Source organism: Poromitra crassiceps, assembly GCF_964638095.1.
Source record: "Poromitra crassiceps genome assembly, chromosome: 18".
NCBI classification, from domain to species: Eukaryota; Metazoa; Chordata; class Actinopteri; order Beryciformes; family Melamphaidae; genus Poromitra; species Poromitra crassiceps.
Window position 1 is genome coordinate 30,766,986 of NC_139636.1, and position 25,000 is coordinate 30,791,985.

The window sequence follows — 25,000 nt, forward strand, 5'->3', positions numbered from 1 at the left end:
TTGGACCTCCGCTGACGCCACTCTCTCTCTCTAAATTGCTCTGGGCTCAGCCACGTTGCAGAGGGATTGTGCAGCTCATTTGAACACGCGGGGAGTGAACGTGCATTTTCTACGGGTTGTTTGTTCATTAAGGAGAGATGAAACTTGAAGGAGTCCCATGGGAGGAAGCAGCACATTAGAAAGATGCATCAAAGAACAAGCAGGAAGCAAATGAAAATAGAGGGATGGAAAATGGCAACACTTTGGACATATTGGATGATGGAGAGGGGAAAGTGCAAATGTATAGACCAAATCAAATGTATAGACCAAATCAAATGTATAGACCAAATCAAATGTATAGACCAAATCAAATGTATAGACCAAATCAAATGTATAGACCAAATCAGCGGGGATGTTTACATTTACTTAGTTACCCCTGCAGTCCACACATCATAATGGCGGCGAACGGCACAAACTGACGTGTTGAAGACAAAAACAGACTAAGAAGACAAAAATGGTTTGTTCGTGTTGTGTTGTTGTTTAATATCATTCATAACAACACTTTCACTAACGTTAGTGGAGACCAGACTAGCTAATTGACCTGTTGGACCAGACCAGACCAGAGTAGACTTGAAGCTAAATTAAATGAACGTGGCGTCAGTAGCTCTGTCTGTAACGAGTCTGCAAAAAAAAAAACTGCGAGTTTGACAGTTGTAAACAAACGTTATTAGCTAGCTAACACTACATAAAACAAACACAGAAGAAAGGCTAGATACGTCGGACAAGCATGTTTACCAACCGTTTGAACATTTAAATTGAAAGTAGTCGGCCGAAAACAACGAGAGGGTTTGACAGCATTTATTTGACAACACGCACATTTAAACCTGCCGCCTTCCCCAAGTGGTACGCGGAAGTAATGTCGTTTACATGGTGACGTCACAGTGATTTGGTCTATAAAAGAAAAGAAAGTAGAAAAGAAAGCAACAGCACTTACTGAGACATGCTGTAAAGGCAAGGGATTTGCATATGATAAAAAAAAAGCTGCAAAATTATGAAAATTAGAAAACATGATTTACATGAATGAGTCTACAGGAAAGTAGAAGGTCATAAGTGTCCATTACCATAGTAATTATTATAGTAATTACTAACACAATAAGAAACTGCAGTTAATAGTGCAATAGTCCTGATAATGTTACACACTTCCCCTTAACAAAATAAAATAGAAAAGTTCCCTAAAATGATGTATAACATGGTTTTTAAATGTTTCTCTCTATATACCTATGTGTTTACGCGTGAGTCATTATATTCTAAGCTGCAGGCGTGACTGGGGAGCATTGTTGCCTTTCTTAATGACGTTCTGAAGCCATCGACTAGGCAACAGTGGCGCAGGTGAACAACAGGTGAGTCCCAGTGTCGCAGGAACAACAACTCCTCCTCCTCCTCGGGTTGGCACTAATGAAGCTCTGACTCAGCGAGCCAATTACAAATAAGGCCCGTGGCGGCCTCTCCGGAGAAAGGAGAGCCCTCCCACCTCTCCCCGGGGAGAGACGGGCCCGGTACTTGACTCACTTGCGTCAGTAGCCGGGCCCCTGCTAGAAACATGTCTGCCTCCAGAGACGCAGAGCACAACTTGGACAAAGCTCAGAGTGGAAGAAAGAGGAGGAGGGAGATGGCTGCTGGGTAATAGACTCATACAGGCTTTTGAGGGCTGAAATTGATACCGAGCCACCTGACTGAAGCCACCTGACTGAAGCCACCTGACTGAAGCCACCTGACTGAAGCCACCTGACTGAAACCACGAGCCACCTGACTGAAGCCACCTGACTGAAGCCACCTGACTGAAGCCACCTGACTGAAGCCACCTGACTGAAACCACCTGACTGAAGCCACCTGACTGAAGCCACCTGACTGAAGCCACCTGACTGAAGCCACCTGACTGAAGTCACCTGACTGAAGCCACCTGACTGAAGCCACCTGACTGAAGCCACCTGACTGAAGCCACCTGACTGAAGCCACGATTGCCATAAGAATTTCATGTTTCCCACACGACTGTAGTTTTGCCAGGGTGGAAAAGCCTCTGAAACAGTTAGACTCAACTTTCTTTGCCCGGGGGCCACTTTTTGTAAAATGATAGGATGCCAGGGGCCAGTTAATGAACAAAAATTAACTTTTACATGAACTTAACTTAACATTTTTCTGTCGCCGATTGTAGGTTTTTGCCTGTCAGCCAGCCAGAGTTTAGTCTGACAATTTTGTGCACACAGGATAGTTAGTTAGGTTAAGTTAGTTAGTTTAAATTAAGTTAGTTAAGTACATATACGTAAGTGCCTGAGTGGCGAGCAGACTACTGTGATAATATATAATGATATAATGATATATGATAATTTAGCTTGAGCTCAGTCAAACGTTATTTCACAAAATTCACGTTTTCATTGTGAATTAGAAAATAGTCGGGGGGGGGTGCACCCTGCACCCTATCGCGGGCCGCATCTGACCCCCGGGCCATCTGACCCCCGGGCCATCTGACCCCCGGGCCATCTGACCCCCGGGCCATCTGACCCCCGGGCCGCAAGTTGAGTATCACTGAGTTAGACGATCATCATGGAACACTGGAACTCTGCACTGAAACCCAGGATAATACAACTAGTACTGCAGCTACGACTTCTCACATTGCTGAAGAAAAATGATTTCTCATTTGGTCTAACCACACACTAACCACTAGATGTTCACGTTAGTGCTATTTGTTGGGTTCAGAGCCCGTTACAGTGGTGAGCACTCTTCATTGTCATTGCATTGTAATTTACCATGTTATGATCCTCCCAGAAAATAAAGTAACGTTACTTGTGCTGTCAATCACTGTTTTTATTGTTGATTTTAATGTCACGTTATTTTGTAGGCTAGAAGCTGTCATGCTCAATAAGTGTGCAAAACTGGGGGGCATGGTGGCTCAGTGGTAGAGCTGTCGCCACACAGCTAGAAGGTCCTGGGTTCGATTCCCACCTGGGACGCTGTGAGCGCTGAAGGAGTGAGTGCCCGTCCGCATGTCCTCGAGTGCCCACCGCCAGGGGTGGGGTCGTCAAAAGGGCCTTTCTGTGTGGAGCTTGCATGTTCTCCCCGTGCCCCCTGGGGGTTTCCCTCATATAGGAACCCCACACCAAAACATGCAATATCCTGACGCTGAAGTGGTGTGTGTGTGTGTGTGTGTGTGTGTGTGTGTGTGTGTACTCACTCTTTGGGGAAGGGGATGGGCTGCAGTAGGCTGGCCAGAGCAGGTCTCCAGTCATCATAGTCAGACCTGAGAGGAAGACAGACCGTTAATTAAAGTCGAGGTGAACCCGTTGGTCACGTGCATCTGAGTCCGTTTCAGACTGAAAACAAATTGAGAGGCGGACCATATACGGTGTCGATTATTTGATTTGACAATTCTGAGGACTGGCTTTGGCATTGGCCAATCCTGGCGTGTTCCACCCCCAAATCGGGTGGGATTCAGCATGTTGTCGTGCTACGCGAGTGGGATCCGCGGAGTACCAGGCAGCCAGGCTGCCTCGTGCGGAGCGAGCGGACAATCCGATGCATGGGTGCTGCCCGTCCGCCTGGAAACTCTGAGAGACGACCCCTGACAGCCAGGGAGGCTGTCAGGCTCGGAGGCGCGCGCCATTATCGTTATAAATGTAAATAATATTCCTGGAATGCGTGTTTTAACGAGCCAGTTACATTTCTTTGCATTCTTAGAGATTATAGTTTTGGTTTTTTGTTCATGTTTCTAACAATTGGCCAAGTTAGTAGTTAGTTTATGGGATAGGAATTATGCCAGATGACAGGCACTAGGCGCCATTTTCTCTTTCTTTTGGAAGAGAAAATTATCCTGAAATGAAGATTTGATCGACAGCTGCATGTCGTTATATGATTGGTTGAAATGGGGTAGAAATTTGATAGTACTAGGTGACGTCAGCAAACTGTACATTACTGTTATCAATGAAATCTTGAAAAATGAACTTTTGTGATTTTGTTTGCATACATTATTAAATAGGTGCACTGCAAACCCAGGTATTTGAACTAAAAGAAAAGAAAAGTCATTTTTGGGTTCAGCTCGACTTTAAAGGAGATAGTTCACATAGTGCAACCTGGATAAATGAGGCCAGAGGAGAGAGGGAGAGAGAGAGAGGGAGGGAGGGAGAGAGAGAGAGAGAGAGAGAGAGAGGGAGAGAGAGAGAGAGAGAGGGAGAGAGAGAGGGGGATAGAGAGAGAGAGGTGTCCCCTAGTTGAAATGTGAGCCAGGCTGAGATGACGCAGAACTAAGGCATGGATTGAACAAGAGAGGAGGCTCAGGTTCCTCTCTGTTGAGTAACACTGGCTTTGTTACGGAGGCTACAAACGCACACGCAGCGCTTTCTTAGCTCATCCTGATCAGTTCCCACAGAGGACAAACGCACACACAGCGCTTTGCGTTAGGCGGAAGAGGGCGGGACTTGGGCACTCTAGAGTTAGCATGAGCACTCGCAGCATCTTGAGTTAGCATGTTAGCACTCGCAGCATCTTGCGTTAGCATGTTAGCGCTCACAGCATCTTGAGTTAGCATGTTAGCATGAGCAGCATCTTGAGTTAGCATGTTAGCACTCGCAGCATCTTGAGTTAGCATGTTAGCACCAGTGGTTAGCACTCACAGCATCTTGAGTTAGCATGTTAGCACTCGCAGCATCTTGAGTTAGCATGTTAGCACTCGCAGCATCTTGGGTTAGCATGTTAGCACCAGTGGTTAGCACTCACAGCATCTTGAGTTAGCATGTTAGCACTCACAGCATCTTGAGTTAGCACGTTAGCACTCACAGCATCTTGAGGATGAGGGCGAAGCAGCCCAGCACGCGGTCGGCCTGCGCGGGCAGCTGGATGGACAGGGCGTTGAGCGCCGGGCTGACCAGCAGGCAGTCGATCAGGTTGGGCTCGCTGTCGCCGCCGGCCGGCCCGCCCGCCTTCCGCCGGGCGTTGGCCGAGTTGTTGTTGCGCTCGAGCTCCACCAGGATCTCGCTGGAGTTGACGATGGACGGCGGAGGGGAGAGGGGCAGGGAGGGAGGGGAGAGGGGCAGTGAGGGCGTCGGGGAGGAGAGGGGGATGGCCGGGCCCGGGCCAGTGGGGGGCGCTGGCGGGGGAGCCCCGGGGTGAGGCGCCGAGAGGGGGAGCAGGGTGGCGGCCGGAGGGGTGGGGGGCTCGGGGCGCAGCAGGAGCAGCGGCATCGGGGGCTTGCGGTCGTTCTGCTGCTGGCAGCCATTTCTGATCTCCTTCAGGCTGGGGGAGTTGTCCCGACTGGAGGGAGGGACAGAGAGAGAGACAGAGAGAGAGAGAGACAGAGAGAGAGACAGAGGGACAGAGAGAGAGACAGAGGGACAGAGAGAGAGAGAGCGATTGGGTGACAAAACGGATAAGGTCGCATGTCAAACCTTGAAGCAATGCAGGGACATGTCACATGATGTACCTATATGTGTCACATGATGTACCTATATGTGTCACATGATGTACCCAGAGCCGTATAATAAAAGAGTTCCGACATCTCCATTCACTCCAATGGACCAGTTTTTTTCCAGGAAGTAGAAAGTGGAACTCTTCAGTAAAAAAAGCAGCACTGTCGAGTTGCATCAAAATAGACAGTGTTGTACTTTGAAAGGGTTTTTCATCCCTTGAAATGAATCAAATTGTACATTATCGGCTTTATTTTAGCATGCAAAAGTAGCGCGAGACCCATTCCTGGCTGTTCATTGGCTAATGATTCTTGCATTTTGGTCCTCCGCTGACGCCACTCTCTTACTAGAGGACACTAGATGTACCTATATGCGTCACATGACGTACCTATATGTGTCACATGATGTACCTATATGTGTCACAGCAACGTCAACAGGAATTAAAATAGTTTCACTGCAGTGTTGTGACGAAAGTAAGGCCTTGTAACGAAGTGAAATGATGATGACAGAGAGACAGGTACCAGAGCGATGGCTCTCCAGAGGCCAAAGCACTAAAGGAAAATTACGCGAATAAGAGTTTCTCTCTGGGGGGGGTGTTGCTAATGCGTTACTATAGCCAATGCTGGTTGCTGGTTTTGTGTGTGTGTGTGAGTGTGCATGTGTGTGTGTGTGAGAGTGTGTGTGTGTGCGTGTGTGTGTGTGAGAGTGTGTGTGTGTGCGTGTGCGTGTGCGTGTGCGTGTGCGTGTGCGTGTGTGTGTGTGTGTGTGAGTGTGACACTGACCTGTTGATGAAGTCTTCGTAACAGGAGTAAATGGCGGCAAGACACACTGCCACTAGGTTGGGTAGGACCCGTGGATGAGGGCACTGTCCTGTTGGCCCGTGCATGCTGTAATAAGCACAAGTCCACGTTAGGTAACCATGGTTACAAACACTGTCCTGTTGGCCCGTGCATGCTGTAATAAGCACAAGTCCACGTTAGGTAACCATGGTTACAAACACTGTCCTGTTGGCCCGTGCATGCTGTAATAAGCACAAGTCCACGTTAGGTAACCATGGTTACAAACACTGTCCTGTTGGCCCGTGCATGCTGTAATAAGCACAAGTCCATGTTAAGTAACCATGGTTACAAACACTGTCCTGTTGGCCCGTGCATGCTGTAATAAGCACAAGTCCACGTTAGGTAACCATGGTTACAAACACTGTTCTGTTGGCCCGTGCATGCTGTAATAAGCACAAGTCCACGTTAGGTAACCATGGTTACAAACACTGTTCTGTTGGCCCGTGCATGCTGTAATAAGCACAAGTCCACGTTAGGTAACCATGGTTACAAACACTGTCCTGTTGGCCCGTGCATGCTGTAATAAGCACAAGTCCACGTTAGGTAACCATGGTTACAAACACTGTTCTGTGCTGCTCATATTCCATCCCAGCACTGCTTCATCATTTGAGAGCAGGGTTAGGTAGTGACTAGGGGTGCACCGATCGATCGGCAAGCAATCTGTATCAGCCAATTTTGACCTCAAATATGCGTTCGGCTGATTGCCGATATTTCGGCTGATTGCCGGTATTTTTTACATTATTATTATTTATTTTATTTTTATTTTTTTATTTTTTTATAAAAAAGCCCTATCACTAATCAGGCTTTCCAACGATATAAAATACAATGCCAATTGGTATTATTAAAGGGGAGAAATAATCGACCTAAAATAACATTTCCAAACTTTCTTTGAGGAGTTTATATATCGGTGATCGGTAATCGGTCGATGATCGGTTGGGCAGATATTTCCCATAGGCGATCGGCAATCGGTGATCGGTGGCAAAAAACGTGATCGGTGCACCCCTAGTAGTGACATCGCCTCCTCTTGTTTATTAAACGTTGATCAATTAATTGCACCAAATCCAACATGGCGGCACGTTATTGGGTCCCCAGCGATACACGAAATGTCAATCAAAACGTGATCATATGCGAGTGAAGCCTACTGGCCAAGATCTTGTGGGAAATCAACTGTATTCTACATGAGTCAATGTTGCGTGACATAATGATGCAGTACAGTCGATCACCTGTGGATGAACTTCTTAACGACCTCCATGCCGGCATTGAGCTCGTTGAGGGCCAGGATGTACTCCTGAGTGAAGAGACGCAGCCGAGGGCACTTTCCAAAGTCCTGACGGGGAAGACGACGAGAGGGAAACAGGTTATGATGCGTTAGAAAGAGAACAGACTTCAAGAGTGCAGAGAGAAATATGACATGATATGAGATGGTCAGAGAGAAGAGGTTAAAGAAAGAGAGGCAGAAAAGATTGTTGACACTAGTGGAGTAGAGGAGGAGCCACCTATCAAATGAACGGTTTACTTGGTGACAGTGGTTGTTCTATAGACGGTTTTCACCAGAGCTCAACCCCACAGCACTTCCTTTTTCTCAGCAATCGGCAAACTGCAGAAATATTCACTCGACATCGTTACTTTTGTTTTCGCTGCTCAGCTGTATAGACAGTTTTCACAGAATGGTCAGTCCTGCACTTGAATGTTTTTTTTTCTTTTATGTCCATAGCAAACACTGCAACAGGAAGTGAGCGGGGGTTCAATTTAGAATGTTTTTGTTGTCAAGTTAAAACCGTCTACAGAGAGGCAAAGTGACCGCCTACTTCCTGCTTCAGCACTGTACCTCCATCTGCCATTTATTTTCACATAGACATTTCGTAAAATGCTTATAAAAATAGTTTTACTTGGTCAAACCAAACGGATCAACTATATTTAGAATCGGAGATACCATAGAAAATTTCAATCAGACCAAAACTTTAAAAAACGACATCGAAAAAATATGTTCTTTAAATCTAATGCTTTTTTTTATGTTTTGGTCTGAGTGAAATGTTATGTGGTCTCTCCTGTTTCTAGATATATCTGAACCGTTTAGTTTGAACAAGTAAAACTATTTCGATAAGCATTTTACTAAATGTCTATGGGAAAATAAATGGCGGATGAAAATCTCTGGTACAGTGCTGAAGCAGGAAGTAGGCGGTCACTTTGTCTCTCTACACAACTGTAATGACTCAAAGAACCCTATTCTATATAGCAGTGGTCCTCAACGTGGGACCACCACGGGTCTTTGGGGCGGTTCCAGGGGGTCCGTAGGAAATTGATGAATTATTAAACGTCACAATTAGAGAACGTAGAAGAATGACTGTTTTGATCATAGTTCCATTGTTACCTCCCCATCTACAATACAGACAGTCTGTTATCTCCCCATCTACAATACAGACAGTCTGTTATCTCCCTATCTACAATACAGACAGTCTGTTATCTCCCTATCTACAATACAGACAGTCTGTTATCTCCCCATCTACAATACAGACAGTCTGTTATCTCCCCATCTACAATACAGACAGTCTGTTATCTCCCCATCTACAATACAGACAGTCTGTTATCTCCCCATCTACAATACAGACAGTCTGTTATCTCCCCATCTACAATACAGACAGTCTGTTATCTCCCCATCTACAATACAGACAGTCTGTTATCTCTCTATCTACAATACAGACAGTCTGTTATCTCCCTATCTACAATACAGACAGTCTGTTATCTCCCCATCTACAATACAGACAGTCTGTTATCTCCCCATCTACAATACAGACAGTCTGTTATCTCCCCATCTACAATACAGACAGTCTGTTATCTCTCTATCTACAATACAGACAGTCTGTTATCTCCCTATCTACAATACAGACAGTCTGTTATCTCCCCATCTACAATACAGACAGTCTGTTATCTCCCCATCTACAATACAGACAGTCTGTTATCTCCCCATCTACAATACAGACAGTCTGTTATCTCCCCATCTACAATACAGACAGTCTGTTATCTCCCCATCTACAATACAGACAGTCTGTTATCTCCCCATCTACAATACAGACAGTCTGTTATCTCTCTATCTACAATACAGACAGTCTGTTATCTCTCTACCTACAATACAGACAGTCTGTTATCTCTCTATCTACAATACAGACAGTCTGTTATCTCTCTATCTACAATACAGACAGTCTGTTATCTCTCTATCTACAATACAGACAGTCTGTTATCTCTCTATCTACAATACAGACAGTCTGTTATCTCTCTACCTACAATACAGACAGTCTGTTATCTCTCTATCTACAATACAGACAGTCATGCAATTCCAACAAGAACACCATTCTCACATTTGGGTTTAAGAGAGAACATTTTGTCCCTAATGTGGAGTAAGTTCGGGGGGCGTCAGAAGAAAAGGCTTGAGAATCACTGTTGCAGATTGGTGCCTAAAGCCTAAAGAACCATCTTCTGCTATGATATACTGTACGTAGAACCCTTTTCTAAAGAGAATATGGATCCTTGAAAAATGTACATTATTTTTGCCCAGTAAAGTATTCTTCTATATGTAATGAGTGTAATGTCTCACCATGTTATGTTTGAGGATTCTCTGGACCACAGGAGTGAACACTTCAATCACCACCATCGACCGCGGCCGCTCCCGACAGTGCTGCAGAACCAACGCACAGGCAGCGTCAAGCGCAATCACTTTACATCACTTCATTCCATCTCAGGTGTCTTACGTCTAACTGAACTTCCAATGCAAAGTACACCAAACTACAATGTTTATGCATATATATATATATATATATATATATATATATATATATATATATATATATATATTCCTGCGGAGTTGTAACTTTGTGTTTTCACAACATATTGACACAATGAGGTTTTTTGATAAATAATCATCAGTAATGTGGATATAATGACTAAAGCTGCGTTCACACCGACCTATTAAAGTTTTTCGCTGGCATCGAGTTTACATACAAAGTCAATGCAAACGAGCGATTGAGCGTATTTTCGCCCGGGGGAAAAATTGCTGGGCGTCCGAGCGACAGAGACAGAGCAATAGGGAGAAAATACGCTCGTCGCCCGAGATGAAATATCCCAACTCGGGCGAAATTACGCTGGCATCAGTCGCTCGCTGTTCAACGCTGATTGGCTGCCGTGTGAGAGTGAATCAGGGATCACACTGGCTTGGAACAAACCGCTGGTTTATTGTGTGGCAACAAACCGCATTGACAGGCTGACAGCTGACATGAAGTGAAGTCTGTACTACCGGTATGGAGCTCGCGTTAGGAGCACGCTGATAGGCTTAGCTTGTAAACAACTACGGTGGCTCGCAGTGGACAAACATCATGACACTGCGTAACGTTATAGCCCCCAGATGTCCGCCAATTCATGTGCCTGTTGACGAGCGATTTAAACAGAGCGACAGAGCGATTCCAAAGGGTTGAATCAAGCGACAGAGAGAAAAATAAATATCTCGGTGTGAACACAGCTTAAGTGAGTAAAGGTGTGAACACAGCTTAAGTGAGTAAAGGTGTGAACACAGCTTAAGTGAGTAAAGGTGTGAACACAGCTTAAGTGGGTAAAGGTGTGAACACAGCTTAAGTGGGTAAAGGTGTGAACACAGCTTAAGTGAGTAAAGGTGTGAACACAGCTTAAGTGAGTAAAGGTGTGAACACAGCTTAAGTGAGTAAAGGTGTGAACACAGCTTAAGTGGGTAAAGGTGTGAACACAGCTTAAGTGAGTAAAGGTGTGAACACAGCTTAAGTGAGTAAAGGTGTGAACACAGCTTAAGTGGGTAAAGGTGTGAACACAGCTTAAGTGAGTAAAGGTGTGAACACAGCTTAAGTGAGTAAAGGTGTGAACACAGCTTAAGTGGGTAAAGGTGTGAACACAGCTTAAGTGAGTAAAGGTGTGAACACAGCTTAAGTGGGTAAAGGTGTGAACACAGCTTAAGTGAGTAAAGGTGTGAACACAGCTTAAGTGGGTAAAGGTGTGAACACAGCTTAAGTGAGTAAAGGTGTGAACACAGCTTAAGTGGGTAAAGGTGTGAACACAGCTTAAGTGGGTAAAGGTGTGAACACAGCTTAAGTGGGTAAAGGTGTGAACACAGCTTAAGTGGGTAAAGGTGTGAACACAGCTTAAGTGAGTAAAGGTGTGAACACAGCTTAAGTGAGTAAAGGTGTGAACACAGCTTAAGTGGGTAAAGGTGTGAACACAGCTTAAGTGGGTAAAGGTGTGAACACAGCTTAAGTGGGTAAAGGTGTGAACACAGCTTAAGTGAGTAAAGGTGTGAACACAGCTTAAGTGAGTAAAGGTGTGAACACAGCTTAAGTGGGTAAAGGTGTGAACACAGCTTAAGTGGGTAAAGGTGTGAACACAGCTTAAGTGGGTAAAGGTGTGAACACAGCTTAAGTGAGTAAAGGTGTGAACACAGCTTAAGTGGGTAAAGGTGTGAACACAGCTTAAGTGGGTAAAGGTGTGAACACAGCTTAAGTGAGTAAAGGTGTGAACACAGCTTAAGTGAGTAAAGGTGTGAACACAGCTTAAGTGGGTAAAGGTGTGAACACAGCTTAAGTGGGTAAAGGTGTGAACACAGCTTAAGTGGGTAAAGGTGTGAACACAGCTTAAGTGGGTAAAGGTGTGAACACAGCTTAAGTGAGTAAAGGTGTGAACACAGCTTAAGTGGGTAAAGGTGTGAACACAGCTTAAGTGGGTAAAGGTGTGAACACAGCTTAAGTGGGTAAAGGTGTGAACACAGCTTAAGTGAGTAAAGGTGTGAACACAGCTTAAGTGGGTAAAGGTGTGAACACAGCTTAAGTGAGTAAAGGTGTGAACACAGCTTAAGTGAGTAAAGGTGTGAACACAGCTTAAGTGGGTAAAGGTGTGAACACAGCTTAAGTGAGTAAAGGTGTGAACACAGCTTAAGTGGGTAAAGGTGTGAACACAGCTTAAGTGGGTAAAGGCAAATAATAGAACAGCTAGAACAGTCTGGTGAGTTCAGAAAATGACATCACTTTACTGTAATGCAGCCTTTAAAAGCAGGGAAAGACAACACTTGACAATGTTACGATATCCAAGATCTACAGTAAGACAATATCTAATATCATATCACAATACACATCTAATATCCATATATTGTCCTAGCCGGAAGGATGCAACCCTTTCCATCATTTCCAGACACTTTCCTCTACATATTCTAACACCTGCTTTACTGGCCTCATTGTTGGCCTATATGTTGCAAACACACTATATATATATATATATATATATATATATATATATATATATATATATATATATATATATATATATATATGCAGTTTAGCTACTGAAAGCTGCCACACGTGAGCTCACCTTGCAGAAGAACTCGCACAGGTCAGGTGGTGGGTGGTTGTTTTCCAAGAGAGGAGCTATGGCCTAAGCACACACACACACACACACACACACACACACACACACACACACACACACACACGCACACACACACACGGATCAATAACTATTTTCCATCATATCCTATCTTGTATTGACCGTGGCGCTGGGCCAGCAGTAGAGACAGAGGGGCGGGGCCTTGTAAAAACACAGTGGGGGTGAGCTACACAAACATCACAATCTCGCCCTGCATTCAGCTCCACCATATGGGCGATGGCTGCCACAATCAAAAGCCTTCTCAAATGTTCATAAAGAAACATAACGTGGACAAAGACATGGAAAGAATCAAGGTTTTCCTCTGGTTTAGAGAGGGAAATAAGAGGGGCTGGTTTATTTAGCAGCTATGACACCTTTAGCAACAGGTATACAGGTAGGTAGACTGCTTCCAGGTTTATTTAGCAGCTATGACACCTTTAGCAACAGGTACTGTATACAGGTAGGTAGACTGCTTCCAGGTTTATTTAGCAGCTATGACACCTTTAGCAACAGGTATACAGGTAGGTAGACTGCTTCCAGGTTTATTTAGCAGCTATGACACCTTTAGCAACAGGTATACAGGTAGGTAGACTGCTTCCAGGTTGTCACTCATTAACCTCAGCCTAACAACAAATGCTGATTTATATGATGCTCGCTCACCACTATGATGTTCTCATGGTCCTGAGGGCTGAGGTTGGTGTTCTGTGGGGAAGAACAAGAACAAAGAGCTAATGTAAGGGCTAATGTAAGAGGTAATGTAAGGGCTAATGTAAGAGGTAATGTAAGGGCTAATGTAAGAGGTCATGTAAGGGCTAATGTAAGAGGTAATGTAAGGGCTAATGTAAGAGGTAATGTAAGAGGTAATGTAAGGGCTAATGTAAGGGCTAATGTAAGAGGTAATGTAAGGGGTAATGTAAGAGGTAATGTAAGGGATAATGTAAGAGGTAATGTAAGAGGTAATGTAAGGGCTAATGTAAGGGCTAATGTAAGAGGTAATGTAAGGGGTAATGTAAGAGGTAATGTAAGGGATAATGTAAGAGGTAGTGTAAGGGGTAATGTAAGAGGTAATGTAAGAGGTAATGTAAGGGCTAATGTAAGAGGTAGTGTAAGGGGTAATGTAAGAGGTAGTGTAAGGGGTAATGTAAGAGGTAATGTAAGAGGCAATGTAAGGGCTAATGTAAGGGCTAATGTAAGAGGTAATGTAAGGGGTAATGTAAGAGGTAATGTAAGGGATAATGTAAGAGGTAATGTAAGAGGTAATGCAAGAGGTAATGCAAGAGGTAATGTAAGGGATAATGTAAGAGGTAATGTAAGGGATAATGTAAGAGGTAATGTAAGAGGTAATGTAAGGGCTAATGTAAGAGGTAATGTAAAGGATAATGTAAGAGGCAATGTAAGGGATAATGTAAGAGGTAATGTAAGGGATAATGTAAGAGGTAATGTAAGAGGTAATGTAAGGGCTAATGTAAGGGCCAATGTAAGGGGTAATGTAAGAGGTAATGTAAGGGCCAATGTAAGGGGTAATGTAAGAGGTAATGTAAGGGGTAATGTAAGAGGTAATGTAAGGGCTAATGTAAGAGGTAATGTAAGGGGTAATGTAAGAGGTAATGTAAGGGATAATGTAAGAGGCAATGTAAGGGATAATGTAAGAGGTAATGTAAGGGATAATGTAAGAGGTAATGTAAGAGGTAATGTAAGGGCTAATGTAAGGGCTAATGTAAGAGGTAATGTAAGGGGTAATGTAAGAGGTAATGTAAGGGCTAATGTAAGGGGTAATGTAAGAGGTAATGTAAGGGCTAATGTAAGAGGTAATGTAAGGGGTAATGTAAGAGGTAATGTACGGGGTAATGTAAGAGGTAATGTAAGGGGTAATGTAAGAGGTAATGTAAGGGCTAATGTAAGAGGTAATGTAAGGGGTAATGTAAGGGTAATGTAAGAGGTAATGTAAGGGTTAATGTAAGAGGTAATGTAAGAGGTAATGTAAGGGCTAATGTAAGAGGTAATGTAAGGGCTAATGTAAGAGGTAATGTAAGGGGTAATGTAAGGGGTAATGTAAGAGGTAATGTAAGGGCTAATTTAAGGGCTAATGTAAGAGGTCATGTGAGGAATGTAGCACCAAATAATGTCTTCATTTCCTGAAAATATAATAACCAGGCCCGGTTTTACAGGGTTGCAAAAGCACGCATTCCACCTTTATTTTAATTGTCTGCATGCTCGGTTGAAAAGAGTGGTAAAAAAGAAAAAGGGAAAAAAATAGAAAATAAATGATGTCATAATAATATAAAACATTGGTAATGAACCATCAACCATATTCTATTTGCCAGTTTTCATTCGACAGTAATTCAATAAAATATCTGCTTTTGTTCACTAACTTCACTGTCACAAGTGCGCGTGACCTTGCTGCGTGTTTTCAGGTGACATCACGTCAAGATGGCAGATTATTTGGTCTTAATGAAATCTCCATGCTGCAGCTGCACACTTACTGTTTAAACTTGAATTATAATTGTTCTTTTTCTTTGTTCTTTGATGTGAATTTATGGCTTTTTGGCACCTATATGTAACCTTTTAAGGTTGAGATAATTGTATTATCATTATATGGTCCAAATATTTCAGTAAAGCACTTGAAACACTTGAAATATTCTTGCTTGGCTGGTATCATTCTACTTGAAATGATGGTAAAATGCATTATTTTTAGTAAAATAACATGTCAAATTTATCGGGCGGCCCGTGCGTGTGCACCCCTTCCTATCTAGGATGCATCCCTAGTCATCTTGTTCTGGAACCGGCCCTGATAATAACCTTTCAGGTGGGTAATTCCCCCCCAAAACTGATTATGTACAGTCATAATTATGACAGATAAAGACCAATCAGAATGGGTTTGGGCGCATTTGTTTCCCATTGATACTTTGCCTGATAACAACTTACCACTTACCGTCTGTTGTAAATGTCAAATTCTACATCAAGCCTAGAGTTTACACTTCCAAACATGGAATCAGTATCAAATGTTAGTGCTTTCAAAAGTGCTGTCAGTTGGCCAACATGACAGTAATCGCAAAATTCTGTTTACTTTACATTTTACATTTCCAAGGGGAAAAAAGCAAACCTTTGTTCTTACATTACCCATCAAAATGGTTGTTGTTGTTGTCACTATTATATTGTGGGGGAACGAGGAGACCTGAACGGTATCACTTTATCTGTCAAATGTTATTACAATATCAGTCAGGGCATTTTATTACATTATTGGTCAAGTTATTACACACATTTTATGACATCTTCGGGCGACATTATTGAGCGCTACAGGGAAGAGCAAAGACCATAGTTCTTATGCTGTGTGTGTGTGTGTGTGTGTGTGTGTGTGTGTGTGTGTGTGTGTGTGTGTGTGTGTGTGTGTGTGTGTGTGTGTGTGTGTGTGTGTGTGTGTGTGTGTGTGTGGGTGTGTGTGTGCATGCTCGTACCTCAGCCAGCAGGGTGGAGATGATGTGCAGTGGAGCCTGGTGGATGGACTCATCCTGGAGCGGTGAGGTCAGAGCCATGTCCACCAGCGCCCGGATCTCCTTCAGCACCACGTCCCAGCGGCTCGGGTTGTTCAGGACCTTGCGGTACTTATAGATCTTTTTCTGTGGGGAAACGCAACACAGCACAACACCTTCATGTTACTGAACACAGCACAACACCTTCATGTTACTGAACACTAGGGGTGCTCCAAAAAATCGATTCTGAAAGGATCGCGATTCTTAATGCCACGATTCCTGGATCGATTCCAAACTCCCAAGAATCGATTCTTAAAATCGTTTTTTTTTTTTTTTTTTTACAGTGCACCTGAACGCAACATGCAAGATACCGGCTGAATAAGTGTCCAAATGTTCATGTCATTTGTGTACTGTACTGCCATGGTGCCACCACCTCTTGCACTTAAGAACTCTGGTTAATGTATTCCCCCCAAAATCTATAAATTCTTCTCAAAGTCTACAGATCCCTCCCAGCCTATAAATCCATCTTATCTGAAGAACATAAGGGGGGAATTCCCCCCTAGTTTGCAAAATGAATTTAGGCCCTGACTGTAATACAGAAGTTGAATTTGAAGTTCAGCATTAATACATTTGTCATTTTTTGTCTTATATTACCTTTGTGTGTTATTGCAATATAAAACTACATAATTGAGAATCGATTCTCGATTCTGGAATCGAGAATCGCTGGAATCGAGAATCGATTCTGGAATCGGATCGTGACCCCAGGAATCGGAATCGGATCGGATCGTGGCTTAGCCGGATCGGAGCACCCCTACTGAACACAGCACAACACCTTCATGTTACTTAACGGTTACTTTAACACAGCACAACACCTTCATGTTACGTTGGCACAACTATGTTTGATTATTGTTTGGCAAACGGGGACCAAGGTGAGGAAAAATGGTTGTTTACATTGTAGCAAGCCAATGGCATCGTTGGAAAGATTTGTGGCTCAGAACTAAATGGAATTCTGCACAGTCACACTTTGTTGTCAATGAACTTGTATTGATGACATCATATCGTGGTGAAGCATGTATCACATATCAGTCCTGTCCCATCCCTAATATCTAGGTACAGAGACACTGCATGAAATAGGCCACGCCCATCACAGGGGAAATCGCTCCATTCACTCCCATAGACCAGCGTCATTTTCCTTGAATTAAACATAGCTAAAAGCTGTTGTGTGGTGGGGCTGCGCACACAACAAATGTAAAAAATCACCAATAGACCCTTCTCACAGGGGCCATTTTGTGTCGTAAAGGCAGAATAAACACAGGTGCAAGCAAAACACTAATGAGGGTTTCCAAATTCCAATCATAGAAGTTGGAAACCCTCATTAGTGTTTTGCTTGCACCTGTGTTTACCATGCCTTTTCAACACAAAATGCCCCCCGTGAGAAGGGTCTATTCAAGTTGTTTTGTACTCCCGAGCAAAACAAGGAAGCCGTTGAGAAGAAAAATGTGGATCTAGCTGTCAATGAAGTTGGAGTGTTCATCTTCCGTATATAAGATCTTTGTGTGCAGCACGCGACGTAGCGACAGTCCGCATGTCTGGGAACGTCCATACAGGCTCTAGGAACGCCCACAATAGACGCTGGGTTAGCCTGGGGACGGGGTCAGGGTGGGGTAAATTCCCCCGTTCTATCCATTCAGCAAAGTTAGAATTTAGCTAATAGCCCAGCCCAGGCAGACATGATGGGGGATTTAACCACCGCAGTAAACGCACATCTGAGCAGACGTCTTGTGTTCTGCTCTAGAACCCCCAAACATGTAGTTTAGAGCCGCAGCACCGTCTTTTGGTGAGTCAGCCCATGAGATATATGGGCGGTTTTACCCCACTCGCGCGCCAGCCGTTTAACATTTTGTGGGCGTTCCCAGACATGCGGACTGTCTCTATAGGAGAACGCCAGGATTGGGGGAGGAGTTTCAGGAAGCAGAAAGTTAGCAGACAAACGTTGTGATCAGCTCACGTCTCGTTCGCAGTTCAAATGAATTAAGTAAACACACACAACGTCTCATTATTTGACACTAGCCAGTTCCTCCTAGATATCTGCAAAACTATCTGTATCTAACGAGAGTTCCTTTGTTCGCCCGGTTAGCCGCGGTTTGTTTTGCTAGAAGTTGGCACGATAGTTGGTCCCGTCTAGTCCTTTGTGTTTTCCCCCGTGTTGGGCGTGGTTTCTGAATGATGTTCCGCAGTGTCTCTATCAGTTAGGCTGTTTTCACACTTGGTCCCTTTTAGGCCTCCAAGAGAACTCAAACCTCTTAGTCATCATTTTTGTGTGAAGACTCCAAAAGAACTCAGAACCCTCTGAAGCGAACTGAACTCAGACCTCTTCGGGAGGTGGTCTGAGTTCAGTTCACTTCAATCCCCGTTGAGGTTCGCTTCACCTGTGCAGTGTGAACACAAAGCGCTCCAGGTTCACTTATCCCATTTTTGGCTCTTTGCTGGCAACAACTTCAGTTCTCGAGTTCTACTTCTTATGCCTAGGTGCCTATTTGCTGTTTAATGATCGGCCTAAAGTAACAGAACTCAACAGCAACCCTACAGTACAGTACGTTGGTTTAATGTAGCACTAAAGTATGTTACAACAAGGTTTTTGAAACATGTGTTTCTTTTAGCCAATAAATCCAATAGTAGAAGACAAGTATAAAGAGCCATCTTGTTCCAAGTGAAAACTACCCAAAGCAGTAAAGGTCTGAGCTCCAGTGGAACTACAGTACGTATAGTGTAGTGTGAACAGAAAGAGGACTGAGGCCCCATCAGAGCCGAAGTGGACCGGAAAGAGAACTGATTCCCTTTTCTGTTGGTCCACATTTTGGTCCACTTTAAGAGGACTGAGTTCGGTTCGTTTAAAAAAGGACTATTATGTGAAAAAACCCAGTCGATTGGGTGTTTTTGCATGAACAATATGAGTTAAAGGAGAACTTACCTCCAAAACACTTTTTTTCAGCTTTTAACCAATATGACTTTGGGGGTGATGTGTGAAGAATGCTTTATATAGTATAGACAAGAGTATATGTCATTTCTTGGTTTTTTCCATAGGTATTTTCAAATCACTGTTCTGATACATATCTAGGGGGTAAGTCCTCCTTTAACAGTGAAAGTATTCGTGGACAAAATCACCTTCATCCAGTTATAACACTGGATAAACTGTATCCAGTTATAACACTGGATAAAGTTTATACAGTTATAACACTGGATAAACTGTATCAGTTATAACTGGATAAACTGTATCCAGTTATAACACTGGATACACTGTATCCAGTTATAACACTGGATAAACTTTATCCAGTTATAACACTGGATAAAGTTTATCCAGTTATAACACTGGATAAAGTTAATAAGCACAAAATGACTCACCACTGTGGTGATATTCACTTTCTTTGTGGGACTTTAACTTGATTGGATGCTTAGCTGTCTCCGATAGGGCCGATGACACAAATCAATGAATAGTTAAAGACAGACAGTAACCTTACCTTCCACTGCAGGGAGTGAAACCACTGGTCCCTCAGGTAGCTGTTGGCAGCCTGTAGCAACACACAGACACAGATGGACAGTTAGGTACACAACATCTGAGGTAGCAGAAAGCCAACCACGCAGGCAGGCGGCAGTTGCCCATCTCTGTGCTAGTGGCCACTGTGTCAACTTCAAATTTGAATGAGACAAAAATTTGTATTTTGCCACCTGCTACTTTCTCATGTCAAACATGAGCTTTGTGTTGAAAACAAAGAGCAGGACCAGACTGAAGTCCTTGAAGCAATACAGGACCAGACTGAAGTCCATGAAGAAATACAGGACCAGACTGAAGTCCATGAAGCAATACAGGACCAGACTGAAGTCCATGAAGCAATACAGTACCAGACTGAAGTCCATGAAGAAATACAGGACCAGACTGAAGTCCATGAAGCAATACAGGACCAGACTGAAGTCCATGAAGCAATACAGGACCAGACTGAAGTCCATGAAGCAATACAGGACCACACTGAAGTCCATGAAGCAACAGGACCAGACTGAAGTCCATGAAGCAACAGGACCAGACTGAAGTCCATGAAGCAATACAGGACCAGACTGAAGTCCATGAAGCAACAGGACCAGACTGAAGTCCATGAAGCAACAGGACCAGACTGAAGTCCATGAAGCAACAGGACCACACTGAAGTCCATGAAGCAATACAGGACCAGACTGAAGTCCTTGAAGCAATACAGGACCAGACTGAAGTCCATGAAGCAATACAGGACCAGACTGAAGTCCATGAAGCAATACCGCCACCCCTATTATCTGCTTTCTGCGTCTGTTTGCCTTTTTCCACTCGCTGTCCTAATATTTGTGAACAATAATATAATTGATGGCCAACAACAACACAATAAAAATAATAATAGTAATAACTTTCATGTCAGGCCAGGCTAGGTGTGCTCTGATGATGCATTTAGGGCAAGGAATGGTGCATGTTATGGAGCAGTTGAAACAGTGCGTCCGGTACAGTACAGTTACAGTATGTACAGTACAGTTACAGTATGTCCAGTTACAGTATGTACAGTACAGTTACAGTATGTCCAGTTACAGTATGTACAGTACAGTTACAGTATGTCCAGTACAGTTACAGTATGTACAGTTACAGTATGTACAGTACAGTTACAGTATGTACAGTACAGTTACAGTATGTCCAGTACAGTTACAGTATGTACAGTTACAGTATGTACAGTACAGTTACAGTATGTCCAGTTACAGTATGTCCAGTTACAGTATGTCCAGTACAGTTACAGTATGTCCAGTACAGTTACAGTATGTACAGTACAGTTACAGTATGTACAGTACAGTTACAGTATGTCCAGTACAGTTACAGTATGTACAGTACAGTTACAGTATGTACAGTACAGTTACAGTATGTACAGTACAGTTACAGTATGTACAGTTACAGTATGTACAGTACAGTTACAGTATGTACAGTACAGTTACAGTATGTCCAGTACAGTTACAGTATGTACAGTACAGTTACAGTATGTCCAGTACAGTTACAGTATGTACAGTACAGTTACAGTATGTACAGTACAGTTGCAGTCTGTACAGTACAGTTACAGTATGTCCAGTTACAGTATGTCCAGTTACAGTATGTCCAGTTACAGTATGTCCAGTACAGTTACAGTATGTACAGTACAGTTACAGTATGTACAGTACAGTTACAGTATGTACAGTACAGTTACAGTATGTACGGTACAGTTACAGTATGTACAGTACAGTTACAGTATGTACAGTACAGTTACAGTATGTACAGTACAGTTACAGTATGTACAGTACAGTTACAGTATGTACAGTACAGTTACAGTATGTACAGTACAGTTGCAGTATGTACAGTACAGTTACAGTATGTACAGTACAGTTGCAGTATGTACGGTACAGTTACAGTATGTACAGTACAGTTGCAGTATGTACAGTACAGTTACAGTGTGCACAGTACAGTTACAGTATGTACAGTACAGTTACAGTATGTACAGTACAGTTACAGTATGTACAGTACAGTTACAGTATGTACAGTACAGTTACAGTATGTACGGTACAGTTGCAGTATGTACGGTACAGTTACAGTATGTACAGTACAGTTGCAGTATGTACAGTACAGTTGCAGTATGTACAGTACAGTTACAGTATGTACAGTACAGTTACAGTATGTACAGTACAGTTACAGTATGTACAGTACAGTTACAGTATGTACAGTACAGTTACAGTATGTACAGTACAGTTACAATATGTACGGTACAGTTGCAGTATGTACAGTACAGTTACAGTATGCACAGTACAGTTACAGTATGTACAGTACAGTTACAGTATGTACAGTACTGTTAGTGTGTACAGTACAGTTACAGTATGCACAGTACAGTTACAGTATGTACAGTACAGTTACAGTATGTACAGTACAGTTACAGTATGTACAGTACAGTTACAGTATGTCCAGTACAGTTACAGTATGTACAGTACAGTTACAGTATGTACAGTACAGTTACAGTATGTACAGTACAGTTACATTATGTACAGTACAGTTACAGTATGTACAGTACAGTTACAGTATGTACAGTACAGTTACAGTATGTACAGTACAGTTACAGTATGTACAGTACAGTTACAGTATGTACAGTACAGTTACAGTATGTACAGTACAGTTACATTATGTACAGTTACAGTGTGTACAGTACAGTTACAGTATGTACAGTACAGTTACAGTATGTACCGTTTTAAATTAGATAGAAGATCTGGAGCATTTTCTCGCTCTCTCTCCATGTGCTCCCCTGAAGGGATCAGTTATTTTCCAAGAGATTGAAATGAGGTGAGGAGATTTACTCAATGACAGAAGGCTCTCATCGTTCTAGTTTATATTCAGGCGCAGGGTCAAGGTTGGCTTGGCCATGTTTGTCATATATTTGTGATTGTGACGGGTGATTGGCTAGAGGCCTGACTTGAGGGCGTGGCTGACCTCACGCTCAGGGGTTATTTCCAGTAGGAAGTAGGAAGTGAGAGAGAGTTGGGTGGCGTTGCATAGCTTGGTTGCACGCCACGAGGACAGCGAGCGAAACTAAACCGCAAACCAAAGACTATGACCGACTTACGGTGAAACCGTGAACCAACCCCCGTAGATCTTCTTTATAGTTTATGACTTTTTGTGTGTCATCCGTGCCAACAGGTAACCACCCTCTTCTCAGTGTGGAGTTGCTCTCGCACGACGCCAGCAGTAGCGACTGGGCTGTTGCGGCCCTGGACGCTGTAGTGACGGGACTTGAGCTGGCCCAGTGAACCACCCAGAGGGACCACCACCACCCGGGGAAATACAAGCACTGGATAGAGGTATGTGCTTCACCCTCACCGACACATTATGGTAGCATATATGCTAACGTTTGCTCAAACAAGCACTACTGCTAATTGTCCAGCTAACCGGCTAGGTGGCTGTTGTTCGAACTTGGGGTGGGAATCGTGGAGTAACTCACGATATGATATGGTCACGATACTTGGCCCTCGATAACGATATTATCACGATACAGCGATTCTGCGATAATCGATATATTGGAAGAAATTTAACCTACGATACATCACGATATCTGTGTAACTGAAGAGAAAAAAATACCCCTAAAAGGCAAGAAGCAGGTATTATGTATTTATTAGCAGAATTGACATGAACTCTCTCAGAGTTCACTCACTCACTCATACCATTTTCGATACCACGGAGGAAAAGTTACACATTAAGTCTTTTTATTATTATTATTAAAACAAGAAAACCTATATAACCTACCTACCTATATCATTTCTAAAAGTAGATATTAATGATCAAACATTTCCATTCATGTAGCCTACAGTATTTATGTTTTTGTTTCAACTACAAACATAAATAAACGTCAACTTGAAACTATGTTTCAACTACCACACACAGCATAATATTTTAGCCTGTTTATTATTATTATTATTATTATTATTTTTAAATAAACATATCGATACTTGGTGCCAGTGTATCGATAACGTATCGCAAGTGGAAATATCGCGATACCGTGAGTATCGATATTTTGTCCCACCCCTAGTTCGAACCCCAGACAAAAGACATGGAGCTAATGGTAAACGTAATAATGAACCACTAGCAGGGGCACCGTGACGATGAGAAGAAGCTCATAGATATTGTGATATGGTACTGTGTGACGTAGTTATGCTGCTATGAGTATTTCAATACATTACACGGAATGGCTGAGGATCTATTGGAAATCCACAGATACTACCGACTCAGCTGTTGCTCTTCACAAGTGCGGTCATTGAAATGTGTCACATTTATAAATCGCTTACTTCTGTAATATCAGTCATGGGTAATATTAGTCAGGGGAATGATGACACAATGATGACGACACACTGATCAAAATAACGCCTACAGGAAGTTGGGAACATGCATTACAGGAAGTTAGGAACATGCATTCACAAAGATGGTTCCTGTGAAACTGCAGCAAATATATATAAATACATTGTGGCCACATGATGTTTCAGCAGCACTGCATTTTGTTTTTTTATTGCCACCTCATCCACTGTGAAACTCAGTGGTGCCGTTGAGACACTGGCGACCATAATGCAATCATGTGTTGGCTCATTGGGGTTTACCAATCACGGAGGCAGAGCTGCTCTGGAGGCAGAACGATTTTCATTGGTTGAGTTCAACCTTAATGGGCGGAGCCAAAGAAGCCCAGCTATGTACTGTTGGACTGAATAGAAGCCCAGTGAAAAGGACAATATACTGATACCGATTTATTTGTGATTTCTGCTGTCCAAAACGCTTGATTTTGCAGTGGCTTTTCTCAAACATTGCAATGTAATTTGTGAAGTTTTATGTGATTTTATTTTTTTGCTCTAAAAACTCATGAAAGTGGTCCTCATGTGTGAAGATTATCCCGCTGAACCTTGGTTTGCATTTGATTAAACTTGCGTTGCCCACAGACATTATTTGAAGCATCGCGCCAAAAACCCATTCAAAAATCCCATAGACAGAAACAGTGAAGAACCAGGAAGTTCGGGACTTCCGCATTCAGCCTACAAAAATACGTCATCCCTGCGGCTCTCTATTGATACCTGATGCAGCATTTGTGTGCGTCACGCGGTTCACGGTCTTAAAGGGATACATACACAAATGAGGGATATACACGCAAATGCTGCATCAGGTATCAATGGGTTAAATGAAATGTAAAGGGTTTAAAGGACGGTGCACTGTGAGTGGAAGCCTACCTGCAAGAGGACGGTGCCGCCGGGGAAGCTGAGCTGGACGCAGTACTTA

At 43.1% G+C, this 25,000-nt stretch overlaps 1 protein-coding gene across 1 annotated transcript in view; it reads right to left on the bottom strand.

Annotated features, from left to right (window-relative positions):
- Nucleotides 1–25,000, bottom strand: part of cmip (c-Maf inducing protein) — a 69,439-nt gene that overhangs the window by 13,376 nt on the left and 31,063 nt on the right. Inside the window, exons 2-11 of the mRNA XM_083655105.1 lie at nucleotides 24,952–25,000; nucleotides 19,689–19,739; nucleotides 16,156–16,317; nucleotides 13,361–13,402; nucleotides 12,647–12,709; nucleotides 9,864–9,944; nucleotides 7,495–7,598; nucleotides 6,215–6,319; nucleotides 4,807–5,280; nucleotides 3,209–3,274 (exon numbers count right to left, since the gene is read on the bottom strand). The exon at nucleotides 24,952–25,000 is cut by the window's right edge and continues 77 nt beyond it. Of these exons, the coding sequence (XP_083511231.1) occupies nucleotides 3,209–3,274; nucleotides 4,807–5,280; nucleotides 6,215–6,319; nucleotides 7,495–7,598; nucleotides 9,864–9,944; nucleotides 12,647–12,709; nucleotides 13,361–13,402; nucleotides 16,156–16,317; nucleotides 19,689–19,739; nucleotides 24,952–25,000 (1,197 nt within the window). The remainder of the gene's footprint in view (nucleotides 1–3,208; nucleotides 3,275–4,806; nucleotides 5,281–6,214; nucleotides 6,320–7,494; nucleotides 7,599–9,863; nucleotides 9,945–12,646; nucleotides 12,710–13,360; nucleotides 13,403–16,155; nucleotides 16,318–19,688; nucleotides 19,740–24,951) is intronic.